Here is a 19,238-nt window from a genome sequence, read left to right on the forward strand (position 1 = left end):
TCTACCAGGACTAGGAAGTTTCTTTTGACCATGATTCTTTTCTGCTGTTAAGCCAAATATGGAACAGTTACTGTATGCCCACCACTAAAAAAATTAATTACTGATAAATGCGCAAGAACCGCGCAAACTTTAAAACAAGGATTAAACACTTTAAATGATGCTGTATTAAATGGTAAAAGAATTATTGTAACCGGACGTGACCGACTATATTAAAACGCATATTATATTTGGAGAACTTTAAATTTTTTTTTCAATTGTAATGTTTAAACCCTTCTGTAAGAAGAAAAATACTTTAGAAACCTGTAATTGAAGTTACATTAGTCAGAACGTACCTAATCTGAACAGATTCCATGTCTCACAACACAATAAATCATTAACGATTGGCTCTTTTTCATCCACATAGTAAGCCTCTCTGTCTACGACTGAACAGGAGCGAGAAGTGTTAGGAAGAACTCATTGTTCATACCCTTCTAAATATAGCTTTCCGCTGATAAAACAATAAAAGCTATTTCTCACAACAATCTTCAAATGTTAAAGCACATGAATTAATATTCACCTATGTCTAACTAAACAATTAATATTTAAGGAGAAAAATTCGCTCCGGCGCCAGGGATCGAACCCGGGTCCTTGGTTCTACGTACCAAGCGCTCTGACCACTGAGCTACGCCGAATTGGAGTCAGGCCAAAGGGGAAACATTCAAGGAGGAAGGTTCGGTCCGGTGCTGTGGATTGAATTCGGAGTAGCTCAGTGGTCAGAGCGCTTGGTACGTAGAACCAAGAACCCGGGTTCGATCCCCGGCGCCGGAGCGAATTTTTCTCCTCAAATATTAATTGTCAATATTACATATATTATTCTGTAGGACAAATTAATAAAATATCTTTAATGTAACTAAACAAGTCTAAATTTGATTTTTGTCCACCTAGACTGGGAAAATTGCACACTGTGCGACGTCGGGACTCTAACCCTAGTTGTCTGCATGAGAATAACATTTTTCATTTCAGACTTCCAGTATAGTGAGGATCACGTAAGTTCAGTTCCCAAACAGCAAATATTTCCGCCTTGTCAGTGTTGCCAACTGTTACCAGATATCACCACATGTAGTAAAATCACGATCCTATGTACTGAATGACTTCTTTACTCACCGTACTTTACCTTAATGTTGGAAGGTTATTCTAAATAGTTTCAATAATAATGAGAAATGTATTGCTATGTTCTATTCTTTTATTCCTTTACATTATTATTAGTATTAGCATTAATAGGTTACTAGACGTAAATATACAACAAAGTATAGTATATAATATTCAAGAATCAAATCTGTTCCAAGACCAATTAAATTATTGTCACTTCACTTCAAAGATTCCAGCGTACATATACTGTACTTCCTAAAGGTAGATAAATTAATAACCAATTGACTTTTGGTTGGAATTCGAATGAACTTCTGATTATCTTTTGAAATTAGTAAGGAAATGGATAATACAACTAGGCTAAAACTGAAATAATAATAAATCAACTTAAAAAATTATTTTGGTCCTTAAAAGCCATACGTAATTTCACTTCTAGATACCTTTTTAAAGATTTCATTTGTTTGTAAATTGCTTAATAATGCTACACTTACACTTATTATTTCTGCAACTCCACGTCTGTCATTGAAAAAATGTATGATACATAACTGTGAAGTCTCTTTTTGGCTCTTGTGTCCTAAATTTAAATAAGAAAAAACAAATGATTCAAGAAATGTGAGCTGGTGAAAATTAAATACTCAATTAATAAAATAATTACTACCAAAAGAATATTTTATTAATTCTATACAAAAGATGGATTACACAGAACAGATGGCCAGAAATCATAGATTTATACACAACATACAGCATGAAACGATCATCAAAAAATGCTTTTTGTACACAATAACATCTTTCAAACGAAGTGAAATAGCCAATAAGTTCAATAAATATTATGCTAATAAGTAATAACTATAATTAATAATTATCTACAAGCTGTAAAAGGGAATAAAATAGTATATTGTTGAAATTAGGGGGTTATGGTTTATTACGTGTATTTATAATTTTAATTACTTTTTCTACATTTAATTATATTTTAATTTCTATTAGATTAGTTGGTGGTGTGGTTGTTAGTTTTATCTGTGTACGTCAGACTATTAAGGAAAAACTGAAAGAAATATTAAATCTACTATCTGCTTTATATAACAATATTTAATCAAGAACTGAATATTACTATTAATTTAATAACATAAGACCCAAAACATCTCCAAGTCCAGACAATACACATGCTGATTTTCTTAAACATGTTGGCAAACAAGCAAACTCACTACTTTTATCTTGTAATCTCATCTAAAATACAATATCTGTCTGGAGAAAATCTATCATAACATCAATTTTGAAAAGCAATTATTCAACTAATGTCTTTTCGAGTTATCGACAGATACCACTTACTAGTATGATAGCCAAAATTATGGAAGAGATGATTTCATAGATTGAATTGGTTCCTGGAATCTAGTAACTAACTTTCATTTTATTGGGTTGACTTTAGAGAATTGCATTTAACAAATGGACAGATTTTAAATTTTAGTCAAGATATTAAAGATATTTTAAACAGAAAACAAAACAACTTAACAATTTTAATTTATTTTCAAGGATCATATGGCTCTGTAGATATAAATCACTTAAGAAATTGCAAACTTAGGGTGTCCATGATAAAGTGTTACACTGGGTCAGTGACTTGATTATTTGATTCATTGTCACAAATATGTAAATAGAGACAGATTCATCTGGGCTTCCCACATTGTTGTTTTCAGGAATACATTTTCCAATATTAATGTCGATGGTCTAACTAAAGAAATAGATCTTATGATAATCTCATCATTTGCAGATAATATGGTTGTCTAGAACAAAAAATCACAGTCTACAAATATTAATAAACTGAGCCAAAATCCCAACAGACTTTTTGACTCTACTTGGAGAACTCAAACTTGCTCAATTAAGGGAAACTTTACTAATAAAACACAATCCCAAGTTATTTCAAAATGAATAGTATATAAGTTAACTTTAACAGATGATGTTAAGAAATGTGATACTTCTCCAGACATTTTAAAAATCATTAGAAACGATAAATGATCTGGTCAGTGAGTGACTACATACAGTATTTTTTATAGATGGATCCTGTTTACCAAGCCATAGATGTAGTGGTGTTGTAGTACAATACCAGTATATTCCCTTTTACAGGGAATTATATTCAAACACTTGTTTGCCCCATTTTAACCGTGACAACGCTTTTTAGCATTTTAAACATTCCGGTTATTGTATTGTGTTTAGTGAAAGATTTTAGATAAGGGTGCAAATAGCCATAGTAGCTGACGCGCCCTTTTTAAACGCCACTAACTAACTAACTAACTAACTAACTAACTTCAAACACTGACTAATTTTGATAGTGAAAATTTAGATACACTTTTAAGCTTACAAAATCTCCAGTATCGACTTCATAAATCTGAGAAGGCTGTCATACTATCAGATTCAAAATCAGATGTTCTTGCTGCAGTAATGGACGTAACAGCATGAAATCTCAATATTTTACAGTGTTTTAATATTTTAAGCAAAATGGTCGAATTACATCGACGACTGGTACTTCCGTGGATCCATGAACTTTATGGAGTGGGAGGTAATGAGGTAGCTGAAAGGTAGCAAAATTACTGTAAGGTTATCTATACCTGCATCTTACCACACTGTTAAAAGAATAACAAGATCAGTACATGACAATGTGGTAACAAAAATCGGAATGATTCTAAAGCAAATGAAAAAATTGCAATAGGCCATCCGGCATCTGCTCCACGATGGAGGAAAATCCTCAGAAGAAACCAACTAATCAGACCAAATGGGGGATCCAAACTACCCTCGAGTGCAGCTCTGAATTTGCAGGCCAACGAGTCTACCGACTAAGCTACATTGGTGGCTCCACTAAAAATATGAAGTACATGGCACTCAGATTATTAAATTGACAAACCTAAACAATTATTCATCAGTTAAGCTATAAAATATAATACATAGCAAGCAAGTTAATTCAATTTAAAAGTATAAACAATTCAATCAGTTGAAATATACAGAAACTGATAATAAATATCATGCAAATTACTTCACATTACAAGCATAAACAATTCATCACTTGTGGTATACAGCCTACTATTTAATTTACAGCACATACAATTCATCAGTTAAGCTATAGACCTACAGTCTACTATTCAATTTACAGCATATATAATTCATCAATTAAGCGAAACAAAAATATAGTACAATACATAGTAAAAATAATACACCTAATTTAATAACTGAACTTCTATGAAAATCTACAGTGGCAGTACTCATATTATCACAGGCCATGATTGTCTGAAATATTTACAAAGAACTGATATTTCAGAATCTCCCCATGCCATTTCTGAAATCTCAATGAAGATATGGATCATTGTCTTGACTGTTTAACTTTACACAGCTTTCAATCATCTGGTTAAATATTGGAGTGCAAGATAACAAATGACATCAACTGCTGAACACTTGGTATCAATCAACCAACAACTTCATTACATTAAAGGGGAAAAAAAACTGAAAGAATTAATTGTATATAGACACAACACATAAGACAAGGCCGCTTCAGAACAGTAATTGGTAAGGCTCTGTTGTTTTAGGATTCTTATGTAGATTCAATTTCACCTGAAAGAAAAAAGTAGCATCTATAAGTAGTAGTAGTAGTAGTAGTAGTAGTAGTAGTAGTAGTAGTAGTAGTAGTAGTAGTAAAGATAATAATAATAATAATAATAATAATAATAATAATAATAATAATAATAATAATAATGACTGTAAAGTATGGAAATTAATATTGCAATGTAATATCAAAAGGTGATTTCACACCATCAACTCTTATCATTTAGTACAACTCTTATCATTTAGTACAACAAATCTATTATATTCAGTTGCAATCACCAGTAGCTGTTCTTTCCTCCATTTTGTTGTTGGCTGATTTTTCACAAGTCTGCTATGATATGCAGCACTATCCATGACAATAACGCATTGCCCTAATGTTCTCAGGTCAACAACTGTGTTTGCACCCACTTCTCAACTACAGGGCTATTCATAGCACTATGGTAGTCCTGACTTTTCTTTCAATTGCATGAAAAAATTAAATCAGCACCTGCAATAAAAATTATACCTGGGCATATAATTACGTCACATGAATTCACAGCATTTAAATAAAGAAAATAAAACATAACATAACATGACAAGACATGAGATCCTCTTTGGTGAAAGGCTTTCCCACGTTTTTATTTAGTCACCAATTTTTATATTTTTGTACCCTGATTAAAAAAATTATTCTTGCCAAATTTATGTAAAATATAAATCAATATAACTTACCGAGTATAAATCCACCTTTCGTTCCGGCATCTAATCTTCCACCCTCATTTGTTGGTTTATGAATAACACCATTCATGTCACTGGAAACTTCACCTGGTTTATTTCATGAATAAGTGGGTGATCATACTTAAAAAACAGAGAGAGAAAAGCAATTCACATTGACACTCTAAGAGACACAAAAATTTTAAAGACAGGAAAACCGTTCAAGAATTTTATAACTAACCTCTAGTTATAATATGAAACTATTAATTGCAAAACACGTTGTTCCCACCTGAATTCATTACTAGTAGCCTATATTAATTGCAATTTCATATTCCACATAAGTGTTAATCTATTTGTTAGTAAAAAATTCAATCACTCAATGTCTCACAATACATTGAAATTTACCATTCATAAAAATCCAAGTCTCATCCAAGAATACTACGGGTTTAGGGTTCTCACGCTCCACATTTCTTATATATTCTCTTAAAAACGAATAACATCACTTTCTCATACATGTGTATAAGGATCCCCTTTGCTCCATAGAAATTTCATCTCTTTCAAAATTTTTTTCACTGATGATAAGGATACTCTAAATAAATATGTTTCATAATCATCATTCATATGTTCCAGAACTTTTGCTGCTGTTAGTACTTCCCCTGTAACAATAAATGAAAATTATGCCATATTTTTATACATAGGCCTATGACTAATATCAGAATTACATTGCATAAATCAACACAATAATTCCTGTAACTTCCCTACCTTTATGTAACTTGTCATAAATAAATCTCGCAATTGCATCTTTCGTAAAATCATCAGCATCAGTCACTGGATGTTTACGTAGTCTATGTTTTCCTGGTGTCACGAGTGGGGTCCCCTTGTGTGAATTTATCACTTTCGTGGCTGTAGTTAAGCCAAGCTGTAATAACAAACAATAACATAATACTTCTAAAAATTGTTATATCATAAAATTCATGCATAATACCAACATTTACAGCTATATGAATAGAAAATGATCAACATGTTAGGTTGGGTCTACGATAGGTTTAAGTAGGCTAATATTTAGGTAATTCTCCAGAAAAGCTACACCAAAGAAGGCATAATTTTATTTTGTTTAATTGATTTCTGTGATATTTACATAGTGATGAACACGTGGTTTTAGTGCACAGCCACAAATACTTTCAGCACAAAAATCCTTTGACACTTACCTGTATATTCTAATGCATTGTTGTAGTCCCTCCCTCAAACTTGTTACTAATTACCAATATAACATGCGAGAGGTCCAGGACGAAGAGAAATGGTTAGTTTCCCAGTAGTGCGTCCTCGTCCTCTCGAGTGTTATATCTTAACAAGTACTTTGGGTGGGGTAGCTTTTCTGAAGAAACACCATATTTAATATTACTTAGACCAGTCATGAATAAATTATTCAGCCAGAGTCAACGTTCCTATGCTTTATAGAGTATGTTATATAGTTATTATATAAAACTGAATTATTTTTAAGCACCATAACAGGCCAACATTCATGTAATATTTGCTGCAATATCAAGTTAATAATTACAATATGACTTGTATTTTCTTCGGCCGATGTGGCATGTAAATTGTGATCTGAACGGTTAATTTAATACCAAAAGAGAAAACCGGAAATTTACTTTCGTGCTGTTTGATTACTTGTTCGTCTAATTTGTAAATGTATTTAAGCTATCACCTACTGCAGTATTACAGTATCTTAAATGTATTTAGTTTGGCAATATGAAAATCACTGACTTGATTAAACATTAGGCCTAACCTAAAAATTTGTTTTGTTTGACCACAATCATGAAATTATTAGTGCAAACTCCTAAAACTGAATACCACTTTGAAATGTATGCTTAAGAATACTTACTCCTAATAATTGTCCTATTCTGGTTGTAATTGCTGTCTCCGTTAGCATAATTCCTTCTTCATTATCTTCTTTCTTCAACTCATTATACACGTGAACTACAGATTTCTGAAGCGTACTCTGAATGCCACACATTTTCTTCCTTGGAGGAGTCACTGCAACACTATTTCATTTTTTTGACATAGTAATAAAAATCTAAACACGAAAGAAATTCATTAAAATTTGAAATAATATTTCTATCCATTACCCACGTGCATTATCACGCCCAAGTATATTATATTCATTCGTACTTATCTGACTATTCTTGAATTATAACCACAACGCAACACATAACATAACTATTATGTATTAATATTAATACTAATATTAATTAATTATTAATAAGTTCGAATTTCACTATCTTCCAGTAACCGGCTGAGAAATCTAGTACAATTTTAATTTCATGGAACTCCAGTACCGGCAAATATTGTCGATATTTGCCTCAGCTGCCAACATACCGGTTACAAAATCACTACCATTTATAGTATTTGTCAGTATCGAAATTCGAAACGAAGTTGGCAAAAGAAAATTCAACCTTCAAACTAGAAAATCACCATAATCCACTAGCATTTGTAGTAATGGGGGAAAAATAGTTAGGTTTCACCCTTAGGGTATCAAGTTACCTGGTCTTCCCTATAGTATGGAAATAGACGTAGAACATTTGTAAAGAGCCGTGCTCGGCAGGCAATTTCTCCGACGCACGTGTAGTTCTCGGCAGTCTAGTCGACAGTCGCAGGCGCACCCCTTTTGTAACTACGTTCAAGGATAAAATAGATCACGACTTGGACTCACTTGAAGAGGTTCTCGGCGCCGGCTCGCAGGCGCAGTTCTTTGTTGATCTCCTGGTTGAGCTTGGAGCGCTTGTTCTGCAGCTTCCCGCGGCATGTTGCCACTCGCGGGTCCGACCCCTGAAACAAAACAAACACGTCATTCTGTGGAACAGTGCCTTTGAGATTCATAATACTGTACATCTCCGTGAAAGGGAAAATAAGTTTATTAAATAAAAAAAAAAACAGTGTAAATAAAGGAGCACCGCTGTGGAGCAACGGAGAAACAAGTGGGCACGGGTTCAAATTCTGGTTGAGGGCTTTTGCCTCAATCAACTGAAGCAGAATTGAAGCGCTGAGATGAATAACCACTCAAGTTCATTAAAACAAGTTTCGAGAAAAATCCAAGAATTTTTTTTTTCTTACCTAACTATTATTTTTGCATGTAATATTTCTAGTCGTTTTAGAGACCAAGACAAAGTAGTATACCAACTTTTTAAAGTCTTAACACTTGTGGAAATATCCAAAATTTAATTTCAAATTCGCAAAAAAATTAATGATCAGAAGTGGACTTGAATGGTTATTGTTCTCACAGCTTCAATTGCTGGGTAACTTTCGACGTTGGACCCGAGACTCATTTCGACACTATTTATTCACATGCCATTATCATCATCATCATAGATCGGGTTAATTTCACGGTGCAGCGTACTGTATCTATGCAAGAGCGTGACCATTCGGCGACAAATATAATTCACAGAACAGAAGTGGTAAACACAATAAGCTCCAGATGATGCATCGCTGTTGAATAACGGTTAGCATTCTTGGTCATGAAACGAGCGGGCCCGGGCTCAAATCGTGGTTGGGGCAAGTTACCTGATTGGGGGTTTTCTGAGGTTTTTCCTCAACCACTAGAAGCAGAATTGCTGAGTAACTTTCGGCGTTGGACCTCGGACTCATTTCGCCTTCATTAGCATAATTTCATTAATCATCTCAACAGTTTACAGGTCGACCAGGAGGACATGGCGGATGTGGTTCCGGGATCTGCCTATAGGCGGCATCTGTCTGTGGAAGCTGCACATATCCAGTGCAGTCGCAGGGGCTTTTAAGCGGACTGTTGGCGAACGGGGTAGTGTAGCTCCCTCGGACAGATGGCGCTTTGGTAAGTCGTGAAATCGATTGCGATATGTTCTTCTGAAGGATGCAGTAGATTCAAGCACATGAAATGCGAACAGATGCCATCGATCTGAGGAGGCTCGCAGAACAACATCACAGGAAGGCGGAGGATCAGGTCTCCAGTCAGGACTGGACGCTGCGGCTGAATCGATATGATGACACCATACAGTGTATCATGAGCTTGAAGAACGATCCTAAAATGGACTTCAACAATCATTCCAATATAAGAAGGTTGCACAATAAGCCTAAGACTGCGGCGCTTGTCTGCGGGCCCTCCGAAAAAAAAAAGCCTCAGGCTGGAGTGTTAACCCTTCGAGTCCCACTTCCGTAAGAGAGACAAAAAACAACAGTGGCTCTCTAATGAATAATGAAGTGAGCCGGAGAGTTTATGGACGTAGAACTACGTTTCTCAGCGAAGGCAGTTATGGGCGAAATTTAAGAAAGAAATGTTTTAAATTCGTTTCGTTTATGAATGAATGGTTTAGAGAGTATAAAGAAGTTATGCTTAAAACTAAGAACGGATACACGGTTTACAGAGTACCTATGCTTACAGACTGGACCTGTAGATATGTCCTACAGCTACTGCCACAGTCCACAGAGCTTGCGTGCGCCAACGTTCTCTAGAGCTCTCTCTACCATCACTTGTATTCCGCAGCAGTGGCCTTGGGCTCGGAATGTCCTTTTCTCCTGTTATGTTCGTCTTCATTTTTCCATTCTCTCAGCGTTTGAATTCCGTGGCATTTGGAAGTTCACAAATTATCACAACTTTTAAGTTACGAGAATAGGTCTAATTTATCCAGAACTTTTTTTTTCGTTTACTTAGTCGATCTCGTCGCGCTCGATCGTTCGACACTTCAAAAGTCCAGGTTTGGTTCACATCTCACGGAGTTACGCGCATAAAACGGCAGCTGGAGCGCAGTTTTGGAGGCACGTATAATCAAATTCGTCACGCCGGTCTTGAGGGTTCGACCGGTTTAGCGAAAATGTCTGCGGTTAGGGACTCCTTCGTCTACACGGTGGTGTTCTTTTTCGTTTCGCTATGTTTATTTATTTAAATATTATAAGCGATTCTAATGTAACAATTTTTTTGGCCATCGTTAGAGAGTGGGTGGCAATCTACGTAAAAAAAAAAAGGAAGTCTTTAAGATCCTGCTATGAGGTTTATGGGTTTTAACATCTTGTCAGAAAGGCCCAAACATACAACGTATCGGAGATGAGCATCGGCTCCATCATCACGGAAGGCAAAGGACAGAAGGAATCCGTGTAATGATCCGTTATCGAGATCCGTTCTCCGGAACTATACGGCGCGCAAGCCCGAAACTCTCGCACAACGTTAACGTTATGAAGGGGTCGGGTCGCGTTCCGTCAACACTGACCTTTACATATGCTGCTGTCAGCATGACGAATCAGAAAGATTCAGCTAAAGGAGTAGTCATGGCAACGCCGCTCTGGTAGTGTAGCTTCCATTAAGCCTAGCAATGGAATACCGTTTGTGCCTCTAGAAGGTATCACAAACCAACTTCAGTTGTTGCGATCCTCATCAAAGTTACACAAAATGGGGATGTATCTCATTACCAGACCGAATTTATTTCCTGATAAAAACGTAGGTTCTATGTTACGAACGAATATATGCCTCAAATGAAAACCTCCTCGTCCCAAAGCTGGACCGATGTGCGTTAAATGCCGCACAAGCAACGCCCGCAAAATCACCGCCATGGCACAACGCGTTTCTTTCACTTTGTACATTCGCATTGGAATGCAATTGAAGCGCTCCGGTGGGGCCGAGATGGCTTTCTACCTCGACCCACTTACACACTTAACGCAGGTGTCTCCATGTTGGAGCATTCTCTACCTTCATGGAAACTTCTACGTAATAGATTGTTAAACTAGCCGATGCCCTGTGCAACACCAGTCATAAGAGTGGTAATATAACACAGTGCAGCAGTTTCCTACTGTTTTCTGTATTGGATATAACTTTTAACTAGGGGCGGATATTAGCATAAATCGTCGTTGTTCCTGGAATTACTGCTATGGGATATATTTACCGATTTTCACATTTTTGCTCTATTAAATAACTTAAATAGTGATACAGCAAATAATAAAATCTCCTATAGGGCTATGTAATTATATTTCTTTGTTTCGAAAATGTAAGAATTCACAGTCTCCTATGTACGGCTGCCATAGGATGAATAAATGTGTTTTTTCTTCCTACTGAAAAATTTTATAGAAGTTATTGCAGGAACAACGACGATTTGTATGTTTTATTCCTTAATTGCAAATCATATGCTACCACTATATAAATGCATTTCAAGTTATTCGCAACCAAAGATCAAGGTTTTATAGTGCGCATATTATGCATATTTGAGCCGTTCAGAGCAGAAGTGGTGAAAGTCAGAATTGGGTAATGAGGTTTAAAGTAAAAATTCTGTAAAATACAGTGCAAAGTAGCAATTAATATATCCTTCGTGCTATCCACTGACTACTAATAGTTTAAATAAACTTAATATTAATTGCTACTTTACGCTGTATTTTGCATAATGTTTACTTTAACCCTCATTACTCATTTCTGACTTACACCACTTCTGCTCTCAATGGCTCATTTAAGGGGTAAACGCATATTTGAGCTCATAGCACATATAAAAACACATTTTGCTATCTTTTAAATAATCTTATGCTTAAAGCAGATTTAGAATACGGAAACCCGAAAAATGGAATACGGAAGAAACTCAGGACATTGAAACACATTATTGTATTGTATTATATATATATACATATATACATATATAATTTATTGCAAGTGCACATCTGTGGAGTAACGGTCAGAGCGTCTGGCCGCGAAACCAGGTGGCCCGGGTTCGAATCCCGGTTGGGGCAAGTTACTGGTTGAGGTTTTTTCCGGGGTTTTCCCTCAACCCAATACGAGCAAATGCTGGGTAACTTTCGGTGCTGGACCCCGGACCGGCATTATCACCTTCATTTCATTCAGATGCTAAATAACCTAGATGTTGATACAGCGTCGTAAAATAACCCAATAAAATAAAATGTATTGCAATCTGGCAACATGCAGACAGTGCGCTGTTGTCAGCAAATCATTGCGGACAATTCAGCGGCAATCAACTAAGCACTCCATAATTAAATGCATTACTGACTCTGAACAAGTACACAATATAACATTGGGACGTTACGATGGATGAAAGCTGAGATTAAAAGAACAGATAATCAAAACAAGAAGCCGCTTTATCGTCTACTTCGCACGTGCATAAGATATTGGCAGTTGTCACGAGAACGCTGCAATATGACCGTGAGAGAGTTACTGGAAGTATTGATAAATTTATTTGCGCTCGCTAAACTCGAATTTTGGCGCCTGTCAACAATATTATTGGCACAATAATGTAATTTTCTCTTTTTTACTTGCCGACGAATATTTCGTTTTATTTTGTGACAAGTCAAAGAAACTTTCACAGTGTGTAGAGTGCATTGTATTTTAGAACATTTTAGCTGCAACAAAATTATTAATTTTGAATTAGTTTTATCAACGATGACTAACGAAAAATGTGTCAGAAGTGTACTGCTTAAGCAGTGGTTGAAGGACACGCAACATAACTGATGGTGTCTCAATATTCATATGTATAACTGAAAACCATCAATAACAGTAAATTGCTTAACATTCTTTTAAATTTTAATAGTGCATATTGTGCTATGTTTAGTGCACATAACATGATTTTGGGTGCATACGTGCATGCATATTTTTATATTTTTTTAGTGCATATGAATCCGCCCTCTACTTGTAACAAAGATTGAGCATTACGGGGAAAAATGCAGCACAATAGCAGGAGAAACGGAGAAATTTCAGAGAGAACTTGACTAAACCATCTTGAGAATCTGACCAAACCATCTTTATGAAAGAATTTGAACATGTCGAGAGGCTCCGGTGTCCGAAGAAGACTCCAGCCGAAATATAACACAAGTCCCGCTAATATAACGTCTAGCTTTACATTAATTTACAAACCAATTCATGTATGTCTTTAATGCTTAGAATTGCATTAGTTAAACAAAAACAAACTGTGTAATATCTGTTTTTAAAGTGTAGAGTTACATTAATTCACAAACCAATTCGTGTACTGTATTTTAAATATAGAGTTACATTAATTCATAAACCAATTCGTGTACTGTATTTTAAGTGTAGAGTTACATTAATTCACAAACCAATTCGTGTACTGTATTTTAAGTGTAGAGTTACATTAATTCATAAACCAATTCGTGTACTGTATTTTAAGTGTAGAGTTACATTAATTCACAAACCAATTCGTGTACTGTATTTTAAATGTAGAGTTACATTAATTCACAAACCAATTCGTGTACTGTATTTTAAGTGTAGAGTTACATTAATTCACATACCAATTCGTGTACTGTATTTTAAGTGTAGAGTTACATTAATTCACAAACCAATTCGTGTACTGTATTTTAAATGTAGAGTTACATTAATTCACAAACCAATTCGTGTACTGTATTTTAAGTGTAGAGTTACATTAATTCACAAACCAATTCGTGTACTGTATTTTAAGTGTAGAGTTACATTAATTCACAAACCAATTCGTGTACTGTATTTTAAGTATAGAGTTACATTAATTCATGTACCAATTCGTGTACTGTATTTAAAGTGCAGGGTTACATTAATTCATGAACCAATTCGCGTACTATATTTAAAATGTAGCGTTACACTAATTCAAAAACAAATTTTTCTCATGTATTTGAACTGCAGGGTTACATTTCATAAACCAATTCGTGTTTTGTATTTAAAATGTAGGGTTATACTAATTCACAAATCAATCGTGCACTGCATTTAAAATGTAGAGTTACATTAACAAACCTATTCATGTAATTTTTTAACGTCTATGATTACATTAATTTACAAATTCATTCGTGTAAGTATATTTAAAGTCTAGGGATATATAACAATTTACAAACCAATTTATGTAGGTGTTTTCAACGTCTACAATTACAATTATTTTTTCTTTTAGTAAAAGTTATTATGTTCCATGCGCATTTTTTTCCGGATGAACTGACTCAAAAGATACCGAATATTAATTAAATTCGTCCAATATTTTGGGAAACCCCTGTATGGAGAGTGTTGAATGCTGTTGCTGTTCCAATTTGCCTGAATTATTCCAACTGCCAAAATTAGCACAAAAATGTTTTAATTGCTAGGATCTGAGCTATTTAATAATGATTACGATAGAAGTTAGAAATCTCAGATAATTACTAATCACTTAATAAGTTGCATAAAGCTAGAAGAATGTCCCGCACAGTAGCGTCGACGTCTAATCAATCATGCCTGGACTCGCATTACGGAATGAGTGCTGGTTCGAGTCCTCTTGGGGAAGAAATTATCTCATAAAATTTCGGCCAGTATATGGGACCGGTGCTCACCCAGCATTGTGATGAATTTGGGGAACTATGATAGATAGCGAAATTCGGTTTCGAAAAGTAGCTATAACAGCTGGAGTGGGGGATAATCGTGCTGACCAGACGTTATCCCCGTATTTGTATGATCGTTCACCTCTGGTGATGCATGTGGACGTGAGGCCAACAGCTGGTTGGTCAGCTTGGCACTTCACGGGCTGTCGCGCCAAGAATTACTTAAAACGAAAGGAATAGCATAAAAAGAAATATGTTAGAAAATTAGGTCTACTGAACAAAGACGAAAAGGAACAAAAGTAACAACGTACAAAGTACCAGAAATGTTAAAAAATGACCAACAAACAGAAATACATAAAAACAAACGGAAATATTAGAAAATTTCTAACAGATGAGAAGCAACAAAAGTGACATAAAAACAAATAGAAACGTTAGAAAATGACTAACAAAGACCAAAAGTAACAAAATATTACAAAAAGAAAGAGAAATAGGTATATTATAAAATAGCAAGATGAAAGCAACAAAAGTAACATAAGAACAAACAAAATATAAAATGACTAAAATGTTAGAAAATGACTAACAATGCTAAAAGCAACAAATGCAAGATTAGAACAAAGGAAAAATATTTTTAAATTACTAACAAAAGCAAAATAACAAAAGTAACGTAAAACAAACAGAAACGTTAGACAATAAAACCCCTTTCCGCATACTGGGACAAATATGGCACATTCCGGTTTTATATTCATGTAACTTATGATATAAGCGTATAATATTTCAAACTGCATACTGGGACAGATATGGCACACTGTCAAGAACTGGATTTGACTATATGTGACATCAGTTGAAAAAGATAGAACTAAAGTTATCTGAATACATAAAACTGATGTGTGCAAAACTGTCCTATGCAGTAAGGGGTTAATTAACACAGACGAAAAGCAACAAAAGTAACACAAGAACAAACAGAAGTGTTAGAAAATGAGTAACATAGACGAAAGCAACAAAAACACATGCAAATGTTAGAAAATAATTAACAAAGACGAAAAGCAACAAAAGTAGCATAATAACCAGCATAAATGTTATAAAATGACTAAGAAGAAAAGCAAGAAAAGCAACATAGTAACAGAAATAACACAAACTGTTTGACTTAAAGAATAATTTCGTAGAAACATGAAACAAAAAGAAAGCATTGTCCGTGATTTACTAACGAAAATGCGACGAATCGTCATTATCGACTTTCTTTCTTCCTCTCTCTTTCACATATCAACATGGCAATACACCGCCGGATTCTGAAAAAATAAGTGAGCCAATTATTGAATCGGTTCGATGAGATGACCTCGCACTTGGACGCTACCATTCTCATCTCTTCCGAACTTGTCTGGGGCGGTAACAATTCTACCTACAAGTTTGGATTCGATAACAACAACATATCTCTCTTTGAAACCTGGTGTGCATGACAGTGTTCTGGGCCGGTCTTGAGGATCGCACGTCTCACATTCCTGTCGCCTTCCGAACGAAATGACTCGCGCGCCACACAACATACGCGTTGCTAGGGGCTACGCCCCGTGTGGGCGAGACAAGCGACAGTCGGGCAAGGACCGAGCGTTACCTGGAGACCACTGGAGCAGCCGCGCAACCCGCAACTTTCACTGAGCGCTGCGGGCCACGGCAACGACACCCGGTGCCAAGACCGGTAGGAAGTGAGCGCGCTCTTCCTGTTTGCTTGGAGAGCTACTCCACGTCCCGTTACTGTAATGTGCTTGTTAGGCTACCAAATCTTGGTATCAGGAAATCTCTAAGTTCACGCATTATTAATTACAACTGCACCATACAGTAGGATCAGCCTTGTTACATGGTGTTAGGTTGCTAAGATACTAAAAGTGCTTATTAAAAGTAAATAGTTGTTAAGTTCATTTTATGTGAATTTTATTAATTATTGCAATTGAGCCCTAAAGCTAGTCTTGTTATGTAGCAATAACATGATATACAGAGTGTCCCATAAGTCTGGAACCATAGGCCAAAACCAAATCTCTGAAATGTTGTTTCTTCTTCTTTACAGATACTTGTGAAGCCAGAGTGATGTCGTTAAGTAAAGAGGAATGATATTCAAGCGATCCTGTTTGTTGGCAGCGTGAGAAAACTTATTGTCTGCTCGTTCGTTGACGTTCTGGTGATCCACTGACAAGCAAACATACTGATGGGGGTAGATAAAAAAAGTTAAATTTTTTTCTTCCACCATGTTAATAATGTCGAAAGAAGTTCTTGTACAGATTTTGGCCACTCGACCGCAATTACGAGGGCCGTAAAAATAAGTTCGCTGGGGGCCGTTAACACAAAGAAAACACAATCTCATGAGAAAAATTTATTGTAACACACATAGCAATTGTTGAGCTATTTTTCAACATATTCCCCACCGGAATTGAGACATTTATCACATCATGGGATCGAAAGAGAGGTGCAGACGACTATCAAACGCTGGTTCCGATCCCAGGCGGCTGACTTCTATGACACGAGGATACAAAAATTGATCCCATGGTATGTCAAATGTCTCAATTCCAGTGAGGGATATGTTGACAAATGGCGCAACAACTGCTGTATCTCTTTCTATAAATCTCTCCATAAAATTGTGCCTTTTTCTGTAAACGGCCCCAGGAAAAATCGCTTTCTGGACGGCCTCGTAATTGCGGTCGAGTGGCCAAAATGTATATAAGCACTTCTTTTGACATTATTAACAGTTCCTTTCCGCCTCCATTGCATACATCGCCAATTAGCTACATATTACACTAGTCAGACTTCAGAGCCATACAAACAATAATTGGTTTTGTCACACGAATATTTTAAGTACCAAAAATGAGGCAGTGCGCATGATCAGAGGACGAGGGACCTGATTCACAAGAGAAGAACTTGTTGAGGTAATAAAATTAGTTTTGTTTCGTTGTGCGTTTGATCATGAGCACTACCGCCTTTGTGGGACTTATAAAGTAGGCCTATCTGTACGACAAAACCTTTTTTTAAGACTGTACTGCCTGATAATAGATGTACTGTACATATCAGCCAGAATCTCAATCAGAGGCAGTACAAGAATTGTATGTACATGACTAAAATAAAAATTACTGAAATCCTTTAAGACACTATCCGCTTGCAACCCCTTCTAACATGCTAGCTTTACGTGTTGGTTTCTACACGTTATTTCAGGATGGAACGCACGTTGTGAAAGTTATCGCATCTTTACTTCTTGGATGTTGGCATCACCGGACTGATTTATTTCATTAACGTCGGCAGAGTTGTCGCCGTCACGCATTTACCCGCGTCTTAGCCAGTTGAACTCGCTCACACAGTGATTTAGAACAGGGTGTGGTGCAGGTTTATTTCGGCTCCTCCATACCACCTCTTCGGTGCGCATCGCCCATTGTCGGATGGTCAGGTCCTCAACATGACATCATCCAATATTTCTGGCGTTTAATGCGCCTGTCAATGCTAATGAAATTTGCTGCAACAGTGAACTCCATATTTGTAGGCACAAAGCAGCAGCCGCCGTCGCAACGACTAACAGCACAGGACAAATAGTAATGGTGGAACTTCGCGAGGGTTGTGTTTTAAAGCTAATAAAGTACAATATTTTCAATATACTTTTCAAAATAATATGTGATTGTTATCTCTGAGGTACTAATGTTTCATAAATTACTCTAAGCAATTACATCGATTCTCCAAACTTCCCCAAATTAAGACTATGGTGTACGCTGCTGTCGGGAGGTCACTGTTCGCAAATAAGAAAGTTTTTATTCTAATTGTGATGTATTCTGTGGATTTATTTAACTAGATTTTACAAAAGTAACGCATAATTGCAATTAAAATTGAATGAGGGAATTTTGAACAAAAACTCAGACACGTCATTTTTATCGAAACAAATTTTTTGCGACTATCGTTGAGTGGGTTATGACGTCGTCGAGAACATTTTAGGTTTGTTCCAGCACGGTTCAGAATCGATTATGAACTCCCCGCTCATGCGCAGTAGTTCAATGTGCGTTCCAACAAGACTAGAACTGATTCCGATTGATACTGAATTGTTCCTACGTGCTTTAGGACTCGTTCGAAACGAGTGAAATTGGTTCTCGATTAAGAGCAGGAACTGGGAATTCTGAACTGCCGACGCATGCGCACATGGTTTACTCTGAAGTTGCTTCGAGATTGGGCAGGTTAAAATCATGAGTGATTTGGAAGGTGATAGCGCTATATTTTGAGAAGAATTAAGTTCGGAAGATGAATATAATCTTAATGTGAAAAGAAATTTCGAAGGCCGCGAAAGAAGAGTTCAAGAAACGTTCCAACTATGTAAAATCCCAAATTAGTTCTGACACCGTACACAACTGGCGCATGCATCGAAAGAAGTTCGGTATTATATTCTTAATTGCTAGTTGGAACCAACCTTCTGAAATGACACACTACAGCTTTGTAATATCACGTGAAAGAGCACAATATTTTCTTATGTAATATTGCATTTGTCCACACCTGTGGAGTAACGGCTAGCGCGTCTGGCCGCGAAACCAGGTGGCCCGGGTTCGATTCCC

At 36.1% G+C, this 19,238-nt stretch overlaps 1 protein-coding gene and 1 long non-coding RNA gene across 8 annotated transcripts in view; both read right to left on the reverse strand.

The window, feature by feature from the left end:
• Positions 1 to 19,238, reverse strand: part of Rhp (GTP-Rho-binding protein rhophilin) — a 287,147-nt gene that overhangs the window by 56,225 nt on the left and 211,684 nt on the right. For all 7 annotated transcript variants that reach the window (XM_069831455.1, XM_069831462.1, XM_069831459.1 and 4 more), the window contains one exon: positions 8,108 to 8,223. In XM_069831455.1, coding sequence (XP_069687556.1) covers positions 8,108 to 8,223 — 116 coding nt within the window. The remainder of the gene's footprint in view (positions 1 to 8,107; positions 8,224 to 19,238) is intronic.
• On the reverse strand, positions 1,981 to 6,690 carry LOC138703525 (uncharacterized). Its single transcript, XR_011333200.1, has 3 exons — positions 6,160 to 6,690; positions 4,987 to 6,053; positions 1,981 to 4,716 (listed from the first exon to the last, which is right to left on the reverse strand). It is a non-coding gene; the product is annotated as an uncharacterized lncRNA (long non-coding RNA).

The sequence above is a fragment of the Periplaneta americana genome, chromosome 7 (assembly GCF_040183065.1).
Source record: "Periplaneta americana isolate PAMFEO1 chromosome 7, P.americana_PAMFEO1_priV1, whole genome shotgun sequence".
NCBI classification, from domain to species: domain Eukaryota; kingdom Metazoa; phylum Arthropoda; class Insecta; order Blattodea; family Blattidae; genus Periplaneta; species Periplaneta americana.